Source organism: Salmo trutta, chromosome 15 (genome assembly GCF_901001165.1).
Source record: "Salmo trutta chromosome 15, fSalTru1.1, whole genome shotgun sequence".
Taxonomy (NCBI): domain Eukaryota; kingdom Metazoa; phylum Chordata; class Actinopteri; order Salmoniformes; family Salmonidae; genus Salmo; species Salmo trutta.
This window is the reverse complement of record NC_042971.1, coordinates 41,459,849-41,482,044: the sequence shown is the minus strand read 5'-3', so window position 1 is coordinate 41,482,044 and position 22,196 is coordinate 41,459,849. Positions and strand designations below refer to the sequence as shown.

Below are 22,196 nucleotides of genomic sequence, written 5' to 3'. Positions count from 1 at the left end.
CATATCACTTAATCCGGCATAGCCAAAGACACGACACTGTATACATCTGGCCCTTCTTTGGACACTGTGCTAACAAACCTCTAAACGAGCTTCAACGCCTTACAACATTCCTTCCGTGGCCTCCAACTGCTTTTAAATGCTAGTAAAACTTAGTGCATGCTCTTCAACCGATTTCTGCCCGCACCCTCCCGCCCAACTAGCATCACTACTCTGGACAGTTCTGACTTAGAATATGTGGACAACTACAAATACCTAGGTGTCTGGTTAGACTGTAAACTCTCCTTCCAGACTCACATTAAGCATCTCCAATCCAAAATGTAATCTAGAAGTGGCTTCCAATTTCACAACAAAGCCTCCTTCACTCATGCCGCCAATCATACCCTCGTAAAACTGACTATCCTACCGATCCTTGACTTTGGTGATGTCATTTAGAAAATAGCCCCCAACACTCTACTCAGCAAACTGGATGTAGTCTATCACAGTGCCATCCGTTTTGTCACCAAAGCCCCATATATTACCCACCACTGCAATCTGTATGCTCTCGTTGGATGGCCCTCACTACATATCCGTCACCAAACCCCCTGGTTCCAGGTCATCTGTAAGTCTTGGCTAGGTAAAGCCCCGCCTTATCTCAGCTCACTGGTCACCATAGCAACACCCACCCGTAGCACGCGCTCCAGCAGTTATATTGCACTGGTCATCCCCAAAGCCAACACGTCCTTTGACCGCCTTTCCTTCCAGTTCTCTGCTGCCAATGACTGGAACGAATTTCAAAAATCTCTGGAGCTGGAGTCTTATATTTCCCTCTCTAACTTTAAGCATCAGCTGTCAGAGCAGCTTACCAATCACTGTACCTGTACACAGCCAATCTGTAAATAGCACACCCAACTACCTCATCCCCATATTATTACTTACCCTCTTGCTCTTTTGCACCCCAGTATCTCTACTTGTACATCATCATCTGCATATCTATCACTCAAGTATTAATGCTAAATTGTAATTATTTTGCCTCTATGGCCTATTTATTTCCTACCTCCCTACTCTTCTACATTTGCACACGCTGTACATTGATTTTCGATTTTTCTTTTCTATTGGGTTATTGACTGTACGTTTGTTTATGTGTAACTCTGTGTTGTTGTTTTTGTCGCACTGCTTTGCTTTATCTTGGCCAGGTTGCAGTTGTAAATGAGAACTTGTCTCAACTGGCCTACCTTGTTAAATAAAGGTGAAATAAAAAGAACCTGGAAGATATGGTGCACAATGTCCAATTTTGGTAAAAGGGACGCAAGGGCACTATGTCCCATGGGGATCACAGGACCTGGATGATGGAGCTGGAAAATGGATTTGAACCTTTGAAGAACAACCATGGGGAAACTACTGGCTGTGGGGGATCTAAAGGCACTGTTGGAGAGAGTAGTGGGCCCTGTAAAAATGGAGAATGTACTGTGTGCCAGTGGCCTGACAGCGGCAGTATGGGATTCACTGGGGGATGGAATGGACTTTTATACATACCGTCCTGGATTCTGGCGGGCCCTAAGAGCAGAGTACCCCACAAGTATGGCCCAAAGTCGCTAAAAGGAGAACCACTGGGGGAGAGAGAGAATCCGGCTGCGTATCTATATGGTCAGCTGAAACGATGGAGGCAGGAAACAGAACGGGATCCAGAGGGAGACCCACTGATGACGACTCTGTTCCGAACCTCGGTGATAGAAGCCATGCCCCAACCAGTAAGAAGCAGGCTGGAGGACGTGGTGGGACTGACTTCAAAATCACACAAGGAATTCTGTGACCATGTGATCCATGCAGTGGAAAAATACAGAAAGGATGAACAGAGACTCACAGAACAAGGAAAAGACATTCAGAGAAAACTGACCCAACTTCAGCTGGAAGAACTGATTGCTGAAGTATGTTCATGGAACGTTATTAAAATCATCATGTCATGGAGTCACATTATAATTTCATGAGACCATTGAAGGAATATTCCCTGCTTGTTGTTATGGGTGTTTTGAATAACATAGCCATCGGCATTATCAGAATGTTCCTGTAATGTTTCCTCAGAACCACTTCTATTGCTCCCACATTACTGGAACATTGAAAGAGATCCTTAGGGGAATGTTCTGTGGTAGTTTTTACAGATGTTGTGAACAACATTTTAGTGAATGTTAAGAGAGCATTCCAATGATATTTCATTTCAACTATTTTCTTAGAAAAAAATATTTGGTGATGAAAACATTCTTTGAATGTTTGTGGGATGTTATCATCTTAATGTTGGCTGAAACCCTAACTATAACTTTATGGGAATGTTGGCTAATGTTCTGGGAATGTCCCATTTTTCCTGAGTAGCTTACAGAAAAACAACCCACATATCATCCTCTAGGAATATATTTAGCCTACGTGCACATTAGGTTGTACTCAATGTAACATTTGTTAAAGCTAGACTTTGTACACACACCCACACAAAAGTGGGAGTACAGGTTCAGCCATGGAGTCAACGCCCCAGGGGGAGTTTAGGGGTTAAGTGCCTTGATCAAGGGCACAACGGCAAGAAAAGGTAACTAGAATCTCAAACAACTAATCCAACTGAACAAATTACCTTATTGTTTTTGGATTGTACGAGATCAAGTAAATTATTCGGTGCTCAGTACTGATGGAGGTCACTGACCTTTACAAGAGCTCACAGCAAACTTCCGACATATTTTAGAAAATGTAGGTATGACCTAAAAAGTTCTACTAATCCAACTGTTTTGTGACTGAAGGAAAATGTTGTGCTCAATGTGAGATCAGTAACTTCATGTCAATTGATTTAGTCAAAATTATTTTAGGACTGCGTTGCATGGCAACTGGTGTCCTTGTTGCCATGCAGCTCTGTCCTTTTTTTAAATTACAATAACTTTATTTTTTATTTAACCTTTATTTAACTAGGCAAGTCAGTTAAGAACAAATTCTTATTTACAATGACAATCCTTCATGACCAATGTCTTTGAAGTTCTGAGTATCCATGACAAACTTGCTCAGTGATAACAACATCCTGACAAAACATTGATTTGACACTTAATTTGGTCGTTATAATTGGGTAAAGTATTTATATTTTGACATTGCGGGACAGCTTCTGTAGGCAGTGAATTTGTATAAATTAGCATAGCATGGACATTTGAATAAGAAGTATGTTTATGTTTTTCCCATCTCCATCTCATAAATCATTATAGCTAGATTTTTTAACAGTTAACAACATGAGGCAGTGTAACCGATGTGAAATGGCTAGTTAGTTAGCGGTGGTGCGCGCTAATAGCATTTCAATCAGTGACGTCACTCGCTCTGAGACTTTAAGTAGGGTTTCCCCTTGCGTTGCAAGGGCCGCGGCTTTTGTGGCGCGATGGGTAACGATGCTTCGTGGGGTGTCAGTTGTTGATGTGTGCAAGGGTCCCTGGTTCGATCCCAGGTTGGGGCGAAGAGAGGGACGGAACCCTACACTGTTACAGCAGCATGTGAAGTAAATTAGACACAGGTGGCCAAAATACAATTTAGGTACAAATAATAACTGCAAGCGTCAATGTGAAGCAGTGGCTGCCCAACGACATGTGGAAATATGTGGAGAGGCAGGATACTGAATACAATAACCTTCAAAGACAGACATCAGATCACACAGCATTGTGTTTCAGCTTGAATCATTATCTCCATCTATGTTTTTCTTTAGAACTCCTGCACAACAAAAATAGAACTACAGGAGAGTGTGACTCTCCTCTGTTCTTCATTCTTTTCATCCTAAATGTTTGTATCTTTCTGGGTGCAGATGTTCTGAGCGTGACTATTCTTCATTCTCCTTTGATCATTTGCATCAAATCAAATCAAATCAAATGTATTTATATAGCCCTTCGTACATCAGCTGAAATCTCAAAGTGCTGTACAGAAACCCAGCCTAAAACCCCAAACAGCAAGCAATGCATGTGAAAGAAGCACGGTGGCTGGGAAAAACTCCCTAGGAAAAACTCCTGAGAAAGGCCAAAAACCTAGGAAGAAACCTAGAGAGGAACCAGGCTATGAGGGGTGGCCAGTCCTCTTCTGGCTGTGCCGGGTGGATATTATAACAGAACATGGTCAAGATGTTAAAATGTTCGTAAATGACCAGCATGGTCAAATAATAATAATCATAGTAATTGTCGAGGGTGCAACAAGCACGTCCGGTGAACAGGTCAGGGTTCCGTAGCCGCAGGCTACACCAGCTGTCTGGAACCCTGGGTAATCAACTACTCTCATCCCACTAGGTAAAAATACATGAAATATGACGTTCTCTATGCATCATATTTCATTTCCCCCCAACATACTGATGTTTAGCATCAATGGAAGAAGAGTACACGTACACAGTTTGAGTCATTTTGAACCACATATTAATGACAGGATCTCAAGGGTTGGTTTATCTGCAGGCCCAGTGCAGTCAAAAATGTGATTTTCCTGCGTTTTATATATATTTCTAAAGATTGCATATATATTTCTAAAATTTCCCCTCCCCTCATACCACTCCCAGACAGTCCTAGCTAAATTCTTGCTTGAGAAATTGCTCTTTGTTAACCTCTCTAGGGTAGGGGGCAGTATTTGCACGGCCGGATAAAAAACGTACCCAATTTAATCTGGTTATTACTACTGCCCAGAAACTAGAATATGCATATAATTGTTTGATTTGGATAGAAAACACCCTAAAGTTTCTAAAACTGTTTGAATGGTGTCTGTGAGTATAACAGAACTCATATGGCAGGCAAAAACCTGAGAAGATTCCAAACAGGAAGTGCCCTCTCTGCCATTTCTTGGCTTTCTACACTCTCTTTATTGAAAACTGAGGATCTCTGCTGTAACGTGACACTTCCTATGGCTCCCATAGGCTCTCAGAGGGCGCCAGAACGTTGAATGATGACTTTGCAGGCCATGGCTGAAAAACAGTAGCGCATTTGGATAGTGGTCGATCAGAGAACAATGAGACGGGGGCGCTCGTGCACGTGAAGAGTCCATTTTAGATTTTTAGTCTTTGAACGAAAACAGGGTTTCCCGGTCTGAATACTATCGCTTTTTTATGAGAAAAATCGCATAAAAATTGATTTTAAACAGCGGTTGACATGCTTCGAAGTACGGTAATGGAATATTTAGAATTTTTTTGTCACGATACGCGCCGGGCGCGTCACCCTTCGTTACCCTTCGGATAGTGTCTTGAACGCACGAACAAAACAGAGGATATTTGAACATAACTATGGATTATTTTTAACCAAACCAACATTTGTTATTGAAGTAGAAGTCCTGGGAGTGCATTCTGACGAAGAACAGCAAAGGTAATCCAATTTTTCTTATAGTAAATCTGAGTTTGGTGAGTGCCAAACTTGGTGGGTGTCAAAATAGCTAGCCCGTGATGGCGAGCTATCTACTCAGAATATTGCAAAATGTGCTTTTGCCGAAAAGCTATTTTAAAATCGGACATAGCGATTGCATAAAGGAGTTCTGTATCTATAATTCTTAAAATAATTGTTATGTTTTTTGTGAACGTTTATCGTGAGTAATTTAGTAAATTCACCGGAAGTTTGCGGTGGGTATCCTAGTTCTGAACGTCACATGCTAATGTAAAAAGCTGGTTTTTGATATAAATATGAACTTGATTGAACAAAACATGCATGTATTGTATAACATAATGTCGTAGGAGTGTCATCTGATGAAGATCATCAAAGGTTAGTGCTGCATTTAGCTGGGGTTTTGGTTTTTGTGACATTATATGCTAGCTTGAAAAATGGGTGTCTGATTATTTCTGGCTGGGTACTCTCCTGACATAATCTAATGTTTTGCTTTCGTTGTAAAGCCTTTTTGGAATCGGACAGTGTGGTTAGATTAACGAGAGTCTTGTCTTTAAAATGGTGTAAAATAGTCATATGTTTGAGAAATTGAAGTAATAGCATTTCTAAGGTATTTGAATATCGCGCCACAGGATTCCACTGGCTGTTGAGTAGGTGGGACGATTTCGTCCCACATACCCTAGAGAGGCTAAGAAGCTATTTTTCACAGTAACGTATTTCATTGTTACCCAGAAATGATTTGATATTAAGATAAAAACGGCTGCATTGGACCTTTTAAAGTAGAATTTACATTTGTTGACAGCTCAAATAAATCTCAACCAACATTTGATGTTAATTTGATGGTAACAGGGTATCCATAAGGTGTTCATAACATCTTTATAAGACCAGTCATGATGACACCTTCATGAATGTTGTAGTATCATTCATACAACATTCATAAGATATTTATTAAACATGATTCATAAGCAGTCTTCAAAATAAAAGTAAATGTTACTGACTGGGTGGGTTCAAGCCCGGGTCTTCTGCGCACCACAAGACTGTGTTAGCCTGCTGAGCTAAGGACTAGGCATTAGTTTGTGGAGCTAATGCAAGTCTTCAGGTCTCAGCCAAGGTTTCAGACAACCACATTACAATGGCAAACAATTGGTCAGTTGCCACCCAGACCTGGGTTCAAATGGTATTGTGCTGACCAACTGGCAGGTGTCTTCACTGACATTTTCAACATGTCCCTGATTGAGTCTGTAATACCAACATGTTTCAAGCAGACCACCATAGTCCCTGTGCCCAAGAACACAAAGGCAATCTGACTAAATGACTACAGACAGGTAGTACTCACGTCCATAGCCATGAAGTGCTTTGAAAGGTTGGTAATGGCTCACATCAACACCTTTATCCCAGAAACCCCAGACCCACTCCAATTTGCATACCGCCCAAACATATCCACAGATGATGCGATCTCTATTGCACTCCACACTGCCCTTTCCCACCTGGACATAAGGAACACTTATGTGAGAATGCTATTCATTGACTACAGCTCAGCGTTCAACACCATAGTACCCTCAAAGCTCATCACTAAGCTAAGGATCCTGGGACTAAACAACTCTCTCTGCAACTGGATCCTGAACTTCCTGACGGGCCGCCCCCAGGTGGTAAGGGTAGGTAGCAACACATCTGCCACGCTGATCCTCAACACTGGAGCTCCTCAGGGGTGTGTGCTCAGTCCCCTCCTGTACTCCCTGTTCACCCACGACTGTGTGGCCAGGCACGACTCCAACACCATCATTAAGTTTGCAGACGACACAACAGTGGTAGGTCTGATCACCGACAATGACGAAACAGCCCATAGGGAGGAGGTCAGAGACCTGGCCGGGTGGTGCCAGAATAACAACCTATCCCTCAACGTAACCAAGACTAAGGAGATGATTGTGGACTACAGGAAAAGGAGGACCGAGCACCCCCCCATTCTCATCGACGGGGCTGTAGTGGAACAGGTTGAGAGCTTCAAGTTCCTTGGTGTCCACATCAACAACAAACTAGAATGGTCCAAACACACCAAGACAGTCGTGAAGAGGGCACAACAAAACCTATTCCCCCTCAGGAAACTAAAAAGATTTGGCATGGGTCCTGATATCCTCAAAAGGTTCTACAGCTGCAACATCGAGAGCATCCTGACTGGTTGCATCACTGCCTGGTACGGCAATTGCTCGGCCTCTGACCGCAAGGCACTACAGAGGGTAGTGCGTACGGCCCAGTACATCACTGGGGCTAAGCTGCCTGCCATTCAGGACCTCTACACCAGGCGATGTCAGAGGAAGGCCCTAAAAATGATCAAAGACCCCAGCCATCCCAGTCATAGACTGTTCTCTCTACTACCGCATGGCAAGCGGTACCGGAGTGCCAAGTCTAGGACAAAAAGGCTTCTCAACAGTTTTTACCCCCAAGCTATAAGACTCCTGAACAGGTAATCAAATGGCTACCCGGACTATTTGCATTGTGTGCCCCCCCCCAACCCCTCTTTTTACGCTGCTGCTACTCTCTGTTTATCATATATGCATAGGCACTTTAACTATACATTCATGTACATACTACCTCAATTGGCCCGACCAACCAGTGCTCCCGTACATTGGCTAACCGGGCTATCTGCATTGTGTCCCACCCATCAACCGCCAACCCTTCTTTTACGCTACTGCTACTCTCTGTTCATCATATATGCATAGTCACTTAAACCATATCTACATGTACATACTACCTCAATCAGCCTGACTAATCGGTGTCTGTATGTAGCCTCGCTACTTTTATAGCCTCGCTACTGTATATAGCCTGTCTTTTTACTGTTGTTTTATTTCTTTACATACCTATTGTTCACCTAATACATTTTTTTGCACTATTGGTTAGAGCCTGTAAGTAAGCATTTCATTCTAAGGTCTACACCTGTTGTATTCAGCGCACGTGACAAATAAACTGATTAATTGATTGATATTTGAAATCTTTCAAATACTTTGAGTGTTTGCTTGAGCATGCTTGCTGTGACAGATGGGCGGGTGGGGTTTGCACTTTTGGGAATATCCATTTGGTTCCATTGCACCAGGCAAGCTCAATGAAGCCCAGCTATTTCATGTATTTAAAAGATACTACACCCAGGGTTGTGCCATTCCCTATCGCCATAGTGGCCTCAAGCAAGGCAATTAACACCTACAGTGCTACAAGGGTTATGCTGTAAGGGCTACTATGTGCTTCTCCCAACCTGTTGTGTTAATAGTGTGTCAGCAGGTTGGGTACTGTGAAGGTAAAAATGAAAATGTTCCTTATACAAAGGTTTAATACAATGTCATTTGAGTTAACTTTTATTTTGAAAGCATATTATGAATGAGGAATGTCTTATGAAAGTTATGAATGATACAACACTCATAAAAGTGGTATGACTGGTTTCATAAATGTGTTATGTATACCCCCTTGAAATCAAGTGTTACCGATTATATGTACGTTTTTGCCCAGAGGGATCTCTTTGCGCTGCACTCTTTGGTTTGATACTTCAGGGGCAGGAGATATTTGGCCACTCCTGGGGGAAACGGAAGTGCTTGTTAATTATTAAAAATCATTACGTTGAGCTGAACCGTCAAAGTTAAGTCATCCGTCCAATTGTTAACTAAAACCGGATTTGATTTCAGGGTTTAACATATTCAAGAAGTCTACATGCAAACAAGAGAAGATGTTTCTGAAACCCCACCTTCGTATTGTGCTGAGAATAAACCACTTTCTGAAGCGTTTGAAATATATGTATTGGTCAACCAAGGACCTCTAGTGTCCTTGCAGGATACTGCACCTATTCCAAGGGATTTCATATGAGATCATACAGGAGACGGACGACCAGAAATCGTCCCAGTCATTTTTAACAAGCCCATTTTTAATCGAGGCACACATTATTAGCTAAATAATGGTAAATATGCGCAATAACACCAATTTAGACATGCCCGCTTTACTAAAGATGGACCTGCCCATCCGGTATTTGCCCAAACTTCCCTATGGCCAGTCAGCTTCTGAGCTCAAACAAAGGAAAACAGAAAACAGAACACATAAAACAGTGTAGTTTCCACTTTTAATGACAGTTGAAATGAAGACTCAAGCAGCAAAGGTCTGCTGAAACATTCTGCAGATGACAAGGCACTGCCCAGTACTGTAAGAATTACAATATTCATCCTTGTTTTAATTCTGGCTGGTGGCTTCCAGTCATTCGTATAATTTACTGAGAAAAGGCTAGAGGGACACTTACAATCCGTAAGACATCCATCTTTTTACACATAACTTGTTTTTTTTTTAAAATCCAAATGACAAAATAAATCTTTCAAGGCAGGTCTTTGAATCATATTGCTTCAAATGCCATATAATACAAGGTTTAGCAAAAGATTGATATACAAAAAGAAACTCCTAATCATGGCAGCTACTAGTGTGCATGGCTATACGTCATAGCAGATACACTTGGTCTATAAAGAATCATTCAGAGGTACTGTATGTCTCTCTCTGAAAAAGGAAAATCTGGTATTCCAGCGCTTATTTCATATGGACTTAATCAAATCTTACGTAAAAGTAATACTGTTGAGGGTTTCCAAACAAAGATGTCCTTCTCTTAGAAAGACAACCATCTATTTAAATGCTTAAAATTAGAATAAAAAAATGCTAATTTAAATACAGTTTGATGTTCTCTTCATTTGCTGAAAATGCTTAACGGTCCACCTCAAAACAAACAGACCTGCTCTGAAACAATGACACCCAAATAGTGACCAACCATAATGTAATTCAAATTGCAGCTGTCCTGCATCGAGTTGTTGTTTAGTTCGTTTTCAGTTTAAAACAGTGTGAGGAATGAACCAATTAAAAATAACTTGTAAAGGATAATCAATAAAACGAATCAAATCTTATTCACTTTAAACTGTTCTTCTATTAAATATCTCCCTTATTAACTGATGCACTTATTTCATTACTTGTATGTAATTTGTGCACCATTATTCAAATACATTGTGCTGTACTTTTTTTGTTGCTCTTTGATATGTATACTGGTCTTGTTTGGGTAGAAGGCACTGTAGCTTGTGTAAGGCAGTGTCTGCAGTCTAGAATGAATGGACCAAGTATGGCACCGCTGTGGGGCCTATAGCAGTTGCAAACAAGATGCATCACATGCACTCAAACTCGTCTATACGCTGCTTGGTGTTGCCCGACCGAATCTGCCGCAGGGTCTTGTACTTGTCCCGTCCCGCTTTCACGTTATCTGCGTGGATGATGTCATTTGCGGTTTTCTTGGTCTCATCCCGAGCGATGGCCAACTCCGAGCTCAAAGCCTGGTAGAGGAAACATAACATTACTGCCAAGTCTCACTATGGCACACACAACAACACAGGCATAACAGGATACATTTTTAAGCCCCATTCTTGTGATCTCTACACTATCATAAACAGTGATACAACCCCTATAAACATCTGTCTCCAGTGCTGGGGGGATTTGGTATGGGCAGCAGCCACAGTCGGTCACTCACCTGCAGGTGTTGCTGTACACGCTCGTTCTTCTCGGCTTCGGTCATGCGCTCCTCCTCGCTGCGGTCTTTGTAGGAGATACCGCCTGTGAACTCGGCGCTTGCCTGGTCACTGGTCTCGTCGTTCTCGTCATGCTCGTTCTCGGCCTGCATAGGCTCCTGTATGTGGGACGCCATGATTTTGCTCTTCAGCTCCTCTTTGGTCTTCTCCAGGTCCTCCTGCACCATGCAGGCCTAAGGGGGGCAGCCACTCATGTTAATGACTCATGGTATGAACTGATTCAGGAGAAGGAATATCAATAGGTTATGTGAACTTCAGGTGAACTACAGTGTCAGCAATCGGGTTTAGCCGAGTTCAGTTAACTTCAGGTGAACTACAGTGTCAGCTATCGGGTTTAGCCGAGTTCAGTATAATATCCATAAAGGATTTTGTTTCACCATAGCGCAGTACTGGCCAGTGTTTCACCTGTCTGGTTCCGTTTCCCCCAGCAGAAGAAATACACTATATATACAGAAGTATGTGGACACCCCTTCAAATTAGTGGATTCGGTTATTTCAGCCACACCTGTTGCTGACAGGTGTATAAAATTGAGCATACAGCCATGCAATCTCCACAGACAAACATTGGCAGCAGAATGGCCTTACTGAGTAGTTCAGTGACTTTCAACGGGACACCGTCATAGGATGCCACCTTTCCAAGAAGTCAGTTTGTCAAATTTCTGCCCTGCTAGTGCTGCCCCGGTCAACTGTAAGTGATGTTATTGTGAAGTGGAAACATCTAGGAGCAACAACGGCTCAGCCGCTAAGTGGTAGGCCACACAAGCTCACAGAACGGGACATCCGAGGGCTGAAGCGTGTAGCGTGTAAAAATCGTCTGTCCTCGATTGGAACACTCACTACCGAGTTCCAAACTGCCCCCGGAAGCAACGTCAGCTCAAGAACTGTTCTTCGGGAGCTTAATGAAATAGGTTTCCATGGCCGAGCAGCCGCACACAAGCCTCAGATCACTATGCGCAATGCCAAGCGTTGGCTGGAGTGGTTTAATGCTTGCTGCCATTGGACTCTGGAGCAGAGGAAAATAGTTCTCTGGAGTGATGAATCACACTTCACCATCTGGCAGTCAGACAGAACTCCACCTTCCCCAATACATAGTGCCAACTGTAAAGTTTGGTGGAGGAGGAATAATGGTCTGGGGTTGTTTTTCATGGTTTGGGCTAGGACCCTTAGTTCCAGTGAAGGGAAATCTTAACGCTACAGCATACAATGACATTCTAGACGATTCTGTGCTTCCAACTTTGTGGTAACAGTTTGGGGAATGCCCTTTCCTGTTTCAGCATGACAATGCCCCCATGCACAAAGCGAGGTCCATACAGATATGGTTTGTCGAGGTCAGTGTGGAAGAACTTGACTGGCTTGCACAGAGCCCTGACCTCAACCCCATCGAACACCTTTGGGATGAATTGGAACGCCGACTGCGAGCCAGGCCTAATCGCCCAACATCAGTGCCCGACCTCACTAATGCTCTTGTGGCTGAATGGAAGCAAGTCCCTGCAGCAATGTTCAAACATCTAGTGGAAAGCCTTCCCAGAAGAGTAGAGGCTGTTATAGCAGCAAATGGAGGACCAACTACATATTAATGCCCATGATTTTGGAATGAGATGTTCGACGAGCAGATGTCCACATGCTTTTGGTCATGTAGTGTATCTATTCCTCTATAATGACCTCTATAAGATTATACAGTTATACAGTCCAAAATATACATGAATGTTCTGTGTGACAGCACGGTGCACCAATCAGGTCATAAATCTTTCAGATTAAAATGGGGCGGGGGTTGATCTAGACAGCACAATCACACAACATTTGGGACCTGCTATTTAGATTTGCATTCTTTCAAATGTGAAAATAGGGAAAATATAACAATGGGGTGAGAGAAATCCTCCCAGGCAAACAGGATTTCCCTAGTGTAAAGACAGAGAGAAACCATCCCTTCCAGCCAGGCCCACAGCATGAGTCACCATGCACACGGGGAGAGGAGTGGAGGGGCCCCTCCAATGGAGCAATTCCCTCCACCAGAGGGCTCAGACACACCAATAGAGTTTACTGGACGATTGTATTTAGCACCTTCTGAACAGAGTGCCATCCATGATGTAGAATCGTGTGATTTGTTGGGTCAGTCAGACAATTACAGCGGGTGGTCCCTTAAACACAACACACTGAACGATCAGAGACAAACGCTGGATCCACATTCGGTGCGGTGCGTACAAACTGCACCGATTGTCGTTCTGCCGTTCATCTGCCGTTCGTTTGCAGTTTGTTCGGCAAGGTGTGTTTTAAGGACCACCCGCCTGTGGGCATCTCTGACTACCGTCATTTTGCACTCAGTTTGCAAGTTACGACTGGCACTCTGTTCAGAGGTGCTAAGTACTCTCGGCTGACAAAAGCTACCAGTGTGTCCATGCCTGAAGTATGGTCTCTTAAAACAAACAGTGTCCAACTGCTATAACTTCAGAACAGCATATCAGAGCTATGGTTACTTTGTTCTAATGGATGAATTACTGCAACATTGGATGTTGCTGGGACTAAACCATGGGACTAAACCATTTGAGAAGGTGGGGGAGGTCAGAGAGAATGAGGAGAGCAGTAGCTGAGACCACACCTTCTGTTGCCACTGCGTTGCCTCATCCTCCTTCTTCTGCTTGGCGTCCTCCAGTAGGGAGATCTTTGAGGTTAGCTCAGCCAGTTCCGTGGCCTGTGGGAAAAATAGGTTATTTTCCCGTTCTTTCTTAGCCTATTAACTATCATGATAATACATGTTTCTGTACAATACAAACAATAATTTATTTGTTTTATTCCAAAAAATGTACTACAGTAATTAACAATCATCACATTACTCAGCAGCTCATCACTCTGTAGGCCAATGCTACGTGCTGACACTGCGTGTGCTGTTGATGAATGTGTGTAATATGTGGGTAACTCGCCAAGTGTTCCTGGTTTTTCATCTGGTTCTCAGACTGCTGGAGCAGGGCAGTCTTGGCCTCCTCAGCCATCCTGCGCTCCTTCTCCAGACGCTCCGCCTCCTCCTGAGCACGCTTCCTCTCATGCTCCAATTCCAGGGCCTTCCGCGTCTGTTCTTCCAACTCTGCGCACACACAGTAATGATGATAATAGACAGAATGGACTACATGTACTGTAGCTTTCATTAAGTCTCTCTTGTAAAATAGAATTTCTCTCAACAAGACTAATTTCCTTAAATAAAGGTTACATTAGGTCTTACACTCAATAATAAGCAATGAACAATCACTCTCTTATAAGACTCTAAGAGTAAAGCTTTAAGAGTAAAGATAATAGGTTTTCTGTTATTTATTCATACTACAGTAATAGGGGGTTTCCAACCTTGCTGAGCTTTTTTCGTCTGTTCCTCAATCTGTTTCAGTTTCTCCATAAGATCCTCCTTCTCCTTTTCAATCTTTTCCTTTTCTTTTTCAGCAACTTCTCTCTTCTTCTTTTCGTTCTCCAGCAGTGCCCTGGTGGACAGAGGCCGTAGAGTAAAAAGGGAGATAGAAGGGAGGAAACATGGACAATTTCCAAAAATGTTCAAGCCTTCTTTATCAGACAATAGGCCAACCTAAACATTAGCTAAAGAGATCTGTCAATGTTCTGATGGCTACTGAGGTTAGAGGGACTTTAGTAAGAAGAAGTAATAATGTCTGGCCAGTGGCCACCATTTTCCACCCACAACAGACTGCTGTGATTTTAATGTTTGAAATTATCAATTGATGCTCTTCATGTTCAGCTTTCTTTTTGAGCATTACTGTTGGGCAGATACAAGGGCGATAGAAAGACAGAGGCTGGAGTAACCACGGGTCTCTGAAGTCTTGAAATAGTCTTGTAAGCAGCAACTACAGTGTGGTGGTGGTGACACTGACCTCTCCATCTTCTTATGGTTCTTCTCCTCTCTGGCCTGGGCCTTCATCTGCTGTACCTCAATGGTGTCTGGTTTGCGGCGACGCATATACAGCTCATGATTGCCCATGCAGAGTGCCAGGATGCGCTTGTTGATACGCAGTCGTGGAGCATAGAATACAAAGTCCTAGGAAAGAAAGCATGTGTGAGTAGCAGTAATCTTTAAAAAAAAAAATATTATGGCAACAATAATAATTTCTCTCCCTAGTAAATACATTATAACTTTATCAAATCAAAGTTTATACAGTTTAGCAGATGCAAGATTAATTTTTCTACTTACCCAGGGTCAGATGAACTCATGGATACCATTTGTATGCCTCTGCATGCAGTAGAAAGGAAGTTAGAGGTAGTTTTGCATATGCTAGCATATCTGTAGACTTCCCGTTGTTGTGCTAATGCTAGTTAGCATTGGCTCGCTAAACTACCTCTAATTTCCTTCATACTGCACACAGAGACATAAAATGAGTATCCACGAGTTCATCTGACTCTGGGCGCATCTGACTCTGCCATAATCTCACAGTACTCCTTTAAACATGAGAACAGAGAGGGCATTAGTGGTACATACTGGTGCTTTCTTGTCAATGGGTTTGATGACAAACTTCTTGTCATTGAAGGAAATATTCCTGATTTCACTCCATGGGAATCCAATTTTAGGTGTCATCCTGTTGAGGCAAAAATGTGATATCAACACACTGATATTTGCATTCTCCTTTACACTTCGTCACAATCATAAAACAACTATTGGACCTGAGTTTGTACGGCATATGTATAACAGCTTTCAGTCCCGTGTGTGTGAGTACCCCTGTGGTGTACATTTCTACATGAGTCACTCACTTATCATTCTGTTCGTAAATGTTGAGTCCCAGGGCATCCACTCCTAACCACAGATCTGATCCTTTCTTGTTCTTGATGCTGAAGTAGTTGACACCGTACATCTCCAGGTCCTGAGCGATCTTCAGGTACTCCATCATTGAGTCCTCTCTGTGTGGGTATAACAAATCAAGTCATTAAGCACAGAAGGAACACAAGCTGTTAAGGTATTAAAATACTACCAGCAAGGTAGCTGCCAAAATAATTCTCAATAAGAGCTGATTGTCAAGATGCTTCAAAATCACAGCATATGCTTTCTCATCCTCAAGCTCTGAGTGCAAATCTATTCACTCCATGAGAGAAGCTAAAGCAATTTTCCACATGACGTGGTATGTTGTACTGTAAAGAGAGATATAGAACTTTCAATTGAAACCAACAGAGGCAGATTTTCTTTAGGCCAGGGACAACAGAGCTAGGAGAGGTAAGTAATGTGTGTGTCTGTGTGTGTGTTTCACTACCTGAGCATGCCCTTGTGTTCCTCATGCCACACCTGGATCCTCTCCTCCCACTGCTCCTTGTTGAGTTTGTGCTGGTCCAGGACTCTAAAAACACAAAGAGAACATTACATTACACCATAAAAACATGACACCATCAAAAACTGTATGCCATCATAGACTGTTTACGGTAAAGAGAGTATGGAGGTCCAATCAAAAGGTGTTATGTAAACTCTAGAGATGGTGGAGGCCTTACCTCTGAGGCAGCAGTTTGTCGCTGGACAGGTATCCTGTCGAGTGGATGTCCTTGTTGTAGTCAGCATACTTGGCCTGCACAGCGTAGGAGGCCAGCAGCACAGCAGTCTCCGGGGGGCAGTAAATGTCATCGTTGAGGATCCCCTCCTTCACCTGCAAGAAGAACAGCCTCTGGGTGGCCTCCTGGATCAGCTCCTCTGACACGTCCTCAGGGAAGAACTTTCCGCGGAACTTGAACAGCAGTGGGCTTTCCTTCCTCACATCCTGGGCAGTCACCTAGGGTCAGGGGTCATACAGCTGAGTGGAGGCACCAGGAGCAGTTTCTCTTTTACCTACACTCTTAGAATTAGTGGTGACTAGAGGAACCCCAGAGATCCTAAAGGAACCCCTGGAGATCCTCAAAGAACCATTGCTAGTCAATGGTTCATATTTGCACCTTCGGTTAGTTGAGGGGTTCTTGGAGGAACCTTTATGGTTCAATGTAGCAACAGGTTCCTGGATAAACCCTGGAGTGGAGGCGTGGCTTAGTAGGGGCGTGGCTTTAAGATTTTTTTGGCCATCCGTTAGAGTAAATGTCATTCCTGTTAATGTGATGACAATACAACAGAAAAGATTAAGGTTGAACGCTGATAGTTTTGTAGCTTCAATGAGGCTAACACAGATGTATGAGTTCATTAAGAGCCTATGCAAATCTGAAAGTTGGAATAGTTTCCACTTTATTACTGTATGTAATCAGCAATGTTAATATTATTAATATTATATTAGAATATGTAATATGCATAAATATTCAAGAAACATTTTAATTTGCAGTGTACAAACTTAAGATGATGAACAGGAATGACATTTACGCTAAAGAGTGACCAAAAATAACTATCTGAAAGCAACGCCTCCAATCTGATAGGCTGCCACCGCTACAATATATTATCAAAAATGTTCAAAATTGAACCCTTCCCAAAAAGGTTCAGGTTTGACCTTTACACAGGGGTTCCTTGAGGAACCTTTTTCAACTGGAAATGTTCCGCCGGTGTGGCAACCCAAAAAGTTTCTTCCAGGCACCTTTACTTTTAAGAGTGTAAGGTGGCATGGAAGCCTTGTTCACTATATCCTTGTTCACATGGAGGCACTCACCTTCTTATTAAGCTTGAGCCAGGTTGAGAAACCTTTTGTATCCTGGTACTGCAGTCCGAAGAACCACACCTCCCGCAGTCCGATTGTCTTCACAACCTTAGGGCACACAATTGTTTTAATGTAACCTAGCTCTCAACGGGGGATAATTGTGTTAAATTGTCTGTGAAAACAGTGTTAGGCGACATTCTTGTTTCATGTCAGGTTTTAATTTACTGTTGGTAATGGTGCATGATGGTTGAGTCATTAATTGAAAAGAATATGACAATCTAATAGTCTTTAGTTTAGCCTTTCTTTAGAGTTATATTAAAGCACTTTTACTGAAGTATGAATACAGAATCATCTTCGCTTAGTGCATAGATATTCTACTTATCTTTTACATTTTTTAATTTCATTTTCAAACTAACACTGTATCAAATAACCATTTCTAAGCTAAACCTAACGCCAAAAATAATACAGTTGGCAGACATTTCCTAAAAGTAATTGCTTGGACCTAAGTGTAGAAGAGAAGTTTAAACTTTCTCAACATAACTTAACTCTTCATGTTCTAGCCTAGACATTGGTACTCTTTTTTTGTTCTATGAGTAGATCATCTCTCTCACACACACACAAACAAACAGAGGCTTTAGCTCCATTATGCTAACTTGTGAAAGGCACCCGTTTTATGTATTACGAAAATCTTAACCAGATTGAAATAAGAAATAAGTCACATATTAAACTTAGTGCTTCAGCATTGTTGCCCCATACAGCTCCCTTTCTGATTGCCTGAGTAAAAATAGAGGGGAAACTCTGTAATCTTATCTAATGGTTGTGGAGTGAGTCATCCAGTCCCCTGCCCAGAATGCCCACTACATCAAATGACACTTAGAGGGGTCTGTGGCTGTCCTGACACAGATATGTCTGGACAGCAAAGTCCACATTAAGTTTAAAAATTCATAATAATAAAAGTAATAGAAACAAATAAAAAATATATGTGATTACAAGCATTAAGTGAGATAGGGACATCAGCCAAAATACAATTGGTGATGGAGTGACTCTGCTAAAACGATAGAGACGTAATCTTAGGCCAGGCTGGCCTGCCATACAGCCATGACAAGTTTGTGTCTAAGAGAGCCCCTTTAACACTGGTGGGACCAAAACGGCTTGCCAAGCACCAACCTCTTCTCTCCTCTCTCCTCTCCTCACACAGACAGGCATCGTAGAACAGCTTGAGACGGCTAGGGACTGATGACCACTCATGGACTAAATACCTTGGAGGAGACACATCTGCTGTGTAAACAGCCTTGGGTAGGAGTTGGTGGGGGTGTTTCCCATATAGAAGACAGTGTTTCAACACACTACCACTGCCTGCAAATCATCCAGGTCTACACAGTCATCTGATTTGATTGAGCCGCCCTTGAGTTGAGATGGGTTAGCTTAGGGTGGGTAGGGAGTTTAATGGCAAATCCAAAGAACCGCTACAACGTGTAATATTTTACAGCGAACACTGCAGCAGAAGCGAACGCGTTCCTCCGCTACCCTTTCCTCCGCGTGAGGTTACAATAAGTCAAGTTTCCCCGGGAAGCTGTGAAGCGCCGGGGGAAGCTGTGAAGCCAGCTGTAGCCTATTGCATGATTCTGTTTATGAGTCGGTTATTACAAAATGTGAAACAATGCTGTGTATGTTAACTATTGCCTGATTGTGTTTATGAGTCTGTTATTAAATGTGTATGTTTACTGCTTTTCATTAACTCATGTACAGTACCAGTCAAAAGTTCGGACACACCTACTCATTCAAGGGTTTTTCTTTATTTTTACTATTTTCTACATTGTAGAATAATAGTGAAGACATCAAAACTTTGAAATAACACATGCAATCATGTAGTAACCAAAAATGTGTTAAAAAAATCTAAATATATGAGATTCTTCAAAGTAGCCACCCTTTGCCTTGATGACAGTGTTGCACACTCTTGGCATTCTCTCAACTAGATTCACCTGGAATGCTTTTCCAACAGTCTTGAAGGAATTCCCACATGCTGAGCACTTGTTGGCTGCTTTTCCTTCAGTCTGCAGTCACTATCTCAATTGGGTTGAGATCAGGTGATTGTGGAGGCCAGGTCATCTGACGCAGCACTCCATCACTCTCCTTCTTGGTCAAATAACCCTTACACAGCCTGGAGGTGTGTTGGGTCATTGTCCTGTTGAAAAACAAATGATTGTCCCACTAAGTGCAAACCAGATGGGATGGCGTATCGCTGCAGAATGCTGTGGTAGCCACTCTGGTTAAGTGTACCTGAATTCTAAATAAATCACAGACAGTGTCACCAGCAAAGCACCCCCACACCATCACACCTCCTCCTCCATGCTTCACGGTGGGAACCACACATGCGGAGATCATCCGTTCGCCTACTCTGCGTCCAAAAATCTCAAATGTGGACTCAGACAAAAAGGACAGATTTCCACCGGTCTAATGTCCATTGCTCGTGTTTCTTGGCCTAAGCAAGTCTCTTCTTCTTATTGCAGCAATTCGACCATGAAGGCCTGATTCACGCAGTCTCCTCTGAACATGTTGAGATGTGTCTGTCACTTGAACTCTGTGAAGCATTTATTTGGTCTGCAATCTGAGGTGCAGTTAACTCTAATGAACTTATCCTCTGCAGCAGAGGTAACTCTGGGTCTTCCTTTCCTGTGGTGGTCCTCATGGGAGCCAGTTTCATCATTTACATTTTACATTTTAGTCATTTAGCAGACCCCCTATCCAGAGCGACTTACAGTAGTGAATGCATACATTTCATTTTTTTCCCCCCCTGTACTGGTCCCCCGTGGGAATCGAACCCACAATCCTGGCGTTGCAAACACCATGCTCTACCAACTGAGCCACACGGGACCATGTTTGGTGTTTGGTGTTTGCGACTGCATTTGAAGAAACTTTCAAAGTTCTTGACATTTTCCGGATTGAAGGACATTCATGTCATTTCTCTTTGCTTATTTGAGCTGTTCTTGACATAATACGGACTTGGTATTTTACCAAATAGGGATATCTTCTGTATACCACCACTACCTTGTCACAATACAACTGATTGGTTCAAACGCATTAAGAAGGAAAGAAATTCCCCAAATTAACTTTTAACAAAACACACCTGTTCATTGAATTAAATAAAAATTTGTTCTTAACTGACTTGCCTAGTAAAATAAAGTTTAATTAAATTACAAATTAAAATGCATTCCTGGTGACTACCTCATGAAGCTCGTTGAAAGAATGCCAAGAGTGTGCAAAGCTGTCATCAAGGCAAAGGGTGGCTACTTTGAAGAATCTCAAATCTTAAAAATATTTTGATTTGTTTAACACTTTTTTGGTTACTACATGATCCCATATGTGTTATTTCATGGTTTTGATGTCTTCACTATTATTCTACAATGTAGAAAATAGTAAACATAAAGAAAACCCCTGGGATGAGTAGGTGTGTCCAAACTTTTGACTGGTACTGTAGATATAAATACATATATAATAAAAATCTTCAGTAGCCCCCCAAAAATGTTTTGCTCTCGGGCCTATGCCATAGCGAACAGCTTGACTCAATGAGAAGAACAGTGAGACAGTGTGAGTTCCTAGAAAAATAAACCCTTCACACTCCAGTCCCACAACTGGGCTTCCATTCCCCAGCTTGCAATTTACACTGATTAGCATTAGAAGAAAAGCACCACAAGAACATGTAATTTGCCACTGAGGAGGCAAAACCATTAGCATGTTTCAGCAGAGCAAGCATTGTTCTTACCTGGTCGAAGAGTTGCTTTCCCGTTGTGTTGGGCTGGATGGCAAACTCCAACTCTGCATCCATCGTGGTAACTCGCACACTAATCTGTTGAAGAAACCAAAATTAGTTAGTACGCTGTGACTGACAACCAGTGAAGTCCATAAAAATAAAAGTTACATGTGTCGGTGTACCTAATTTATAACAAATGTGATTATCAAGTTAGATGCCTCTGAGAATTCGAGATTGAGAATCAATAGCATGTTGGATCAGACTACATTTCTTAGAGACTGTTAGTTACTTACTTATGATTTATGCTAATAAATATATACATGTATGTACATTTATATGCACAATTTAATTTTGGGATTGATCAAAGGGGAATAGGCCTCATAAGCATTAGAATGAACCCTCATTCTATGACCAGAGGAGGTAGAGTTTCACAGCAGGGCAGGAGTGCACCTACATGACAACTTGGGCCAGGCATATGAGCACACTAACTTGGCAAAATCTCTATTTGATTAAACATTTTGGCAGTGTAATTTATAATTGTCTACATCTCATGAAAGATTTATGGATATAGCAGGGTGGACACACATACTTTCAGAAAAAAAATGGTGCGTATGTGGGCTGTCAGATATGTTTCATCCAAAATGTCAGTGGTTTGTAAACTGATAACTACTGAACATATTACCAATGAGCAGGCAGCCAAGGCATCATAGTACGTTAGGTTCCAAATACTGCTTTCATCAGGCGGTAAGCAAAAGCCATAATACAACAATTTAGGCTGACATTCAACTAGTTTTTCTAGACAGTTGGGTTGCTTCCGGCAATGTTCCAATGCTCCAGTGCCATTGCCTAGCTTACGTTGTTCCCATGTCTGGGATATCTGAGACTAACACTCAACCATGACCTTTTTCAAAGCAGTGTGAAACATTTTTGTCTTTATTTGAGAGCTGTTGCATGTC

At 42.3% G+C, this 22,196-nt stretch overlaps 1 protein-coding gene across 2 annotated transcripts in view; it reads right to left on the bottom strand.

The window, feature by feature from the left end:
• Positions 1 to 9,404: 9,404 nt before the first annotated feature.
• The window catches only part of msna (moesin a), a 25,552-nt gene continuing 12,760 nt past the window's right edge, over positions 9,405 to 22,196 (bottom strand). Inside the window, exons 2-13 of one of the 2 annotated variants that reach the window (XM_029691578.1) lie at positions 21,253 to 21,336; positions 17,502 to 17,597; positions 16,375 to 16,649; positions 16,143 to 16,226; positions 15,649 to 15,795; positions 15,380 to 15,476; positions 14,778 to 14,941; positions 14,245 to 14,375; positions 13,830 to 13,990; positions 13,508 to 13,600; positions 10,855 to 11,085; positions 9,405 to 10,660 (exon numbers count right to left, since the gene is read on the bottom strand). In XM_029691578.1, coding sequence (XP_029547438.1) covers positions 10,496 to 10,660; positions 10,855 to 11,085; positions 13,508 to 13,600; positions 13,830 to 13,990; positions 14,245 to 14,375; positions 14,778 to 14,941; positions 15,380 to 15,476; positions 15,649 to 15,795; positions 16,143 to 16,226; positions 16,375 to 16,649; positions 17,502 to 17,597; positions 21,253 to 21,336 — 1,728 coding nt within the window. In that variant the 3' untranslated portion in view covers positions 9,405 to 10,495. Of the gene's footprint in view, positions 10,661 to 10,854; positions 11,086 to 13,507; positions 13,601 to 13,829; positions 13,991 to 14,244; positions 14,376 to 14,777; positions 14,942 to 15,379; positions 15,477 to 15,648; positions 15,796 to 16,142; positions 16,227 to 16,374; positions 16,650 to 17,501; positions 17,598 to 21,252; positions 21,337 to 22,196 lie in introns of those variants that run through there. The other variant, XM_029691579.1, reaches the window with a different exon arrangement.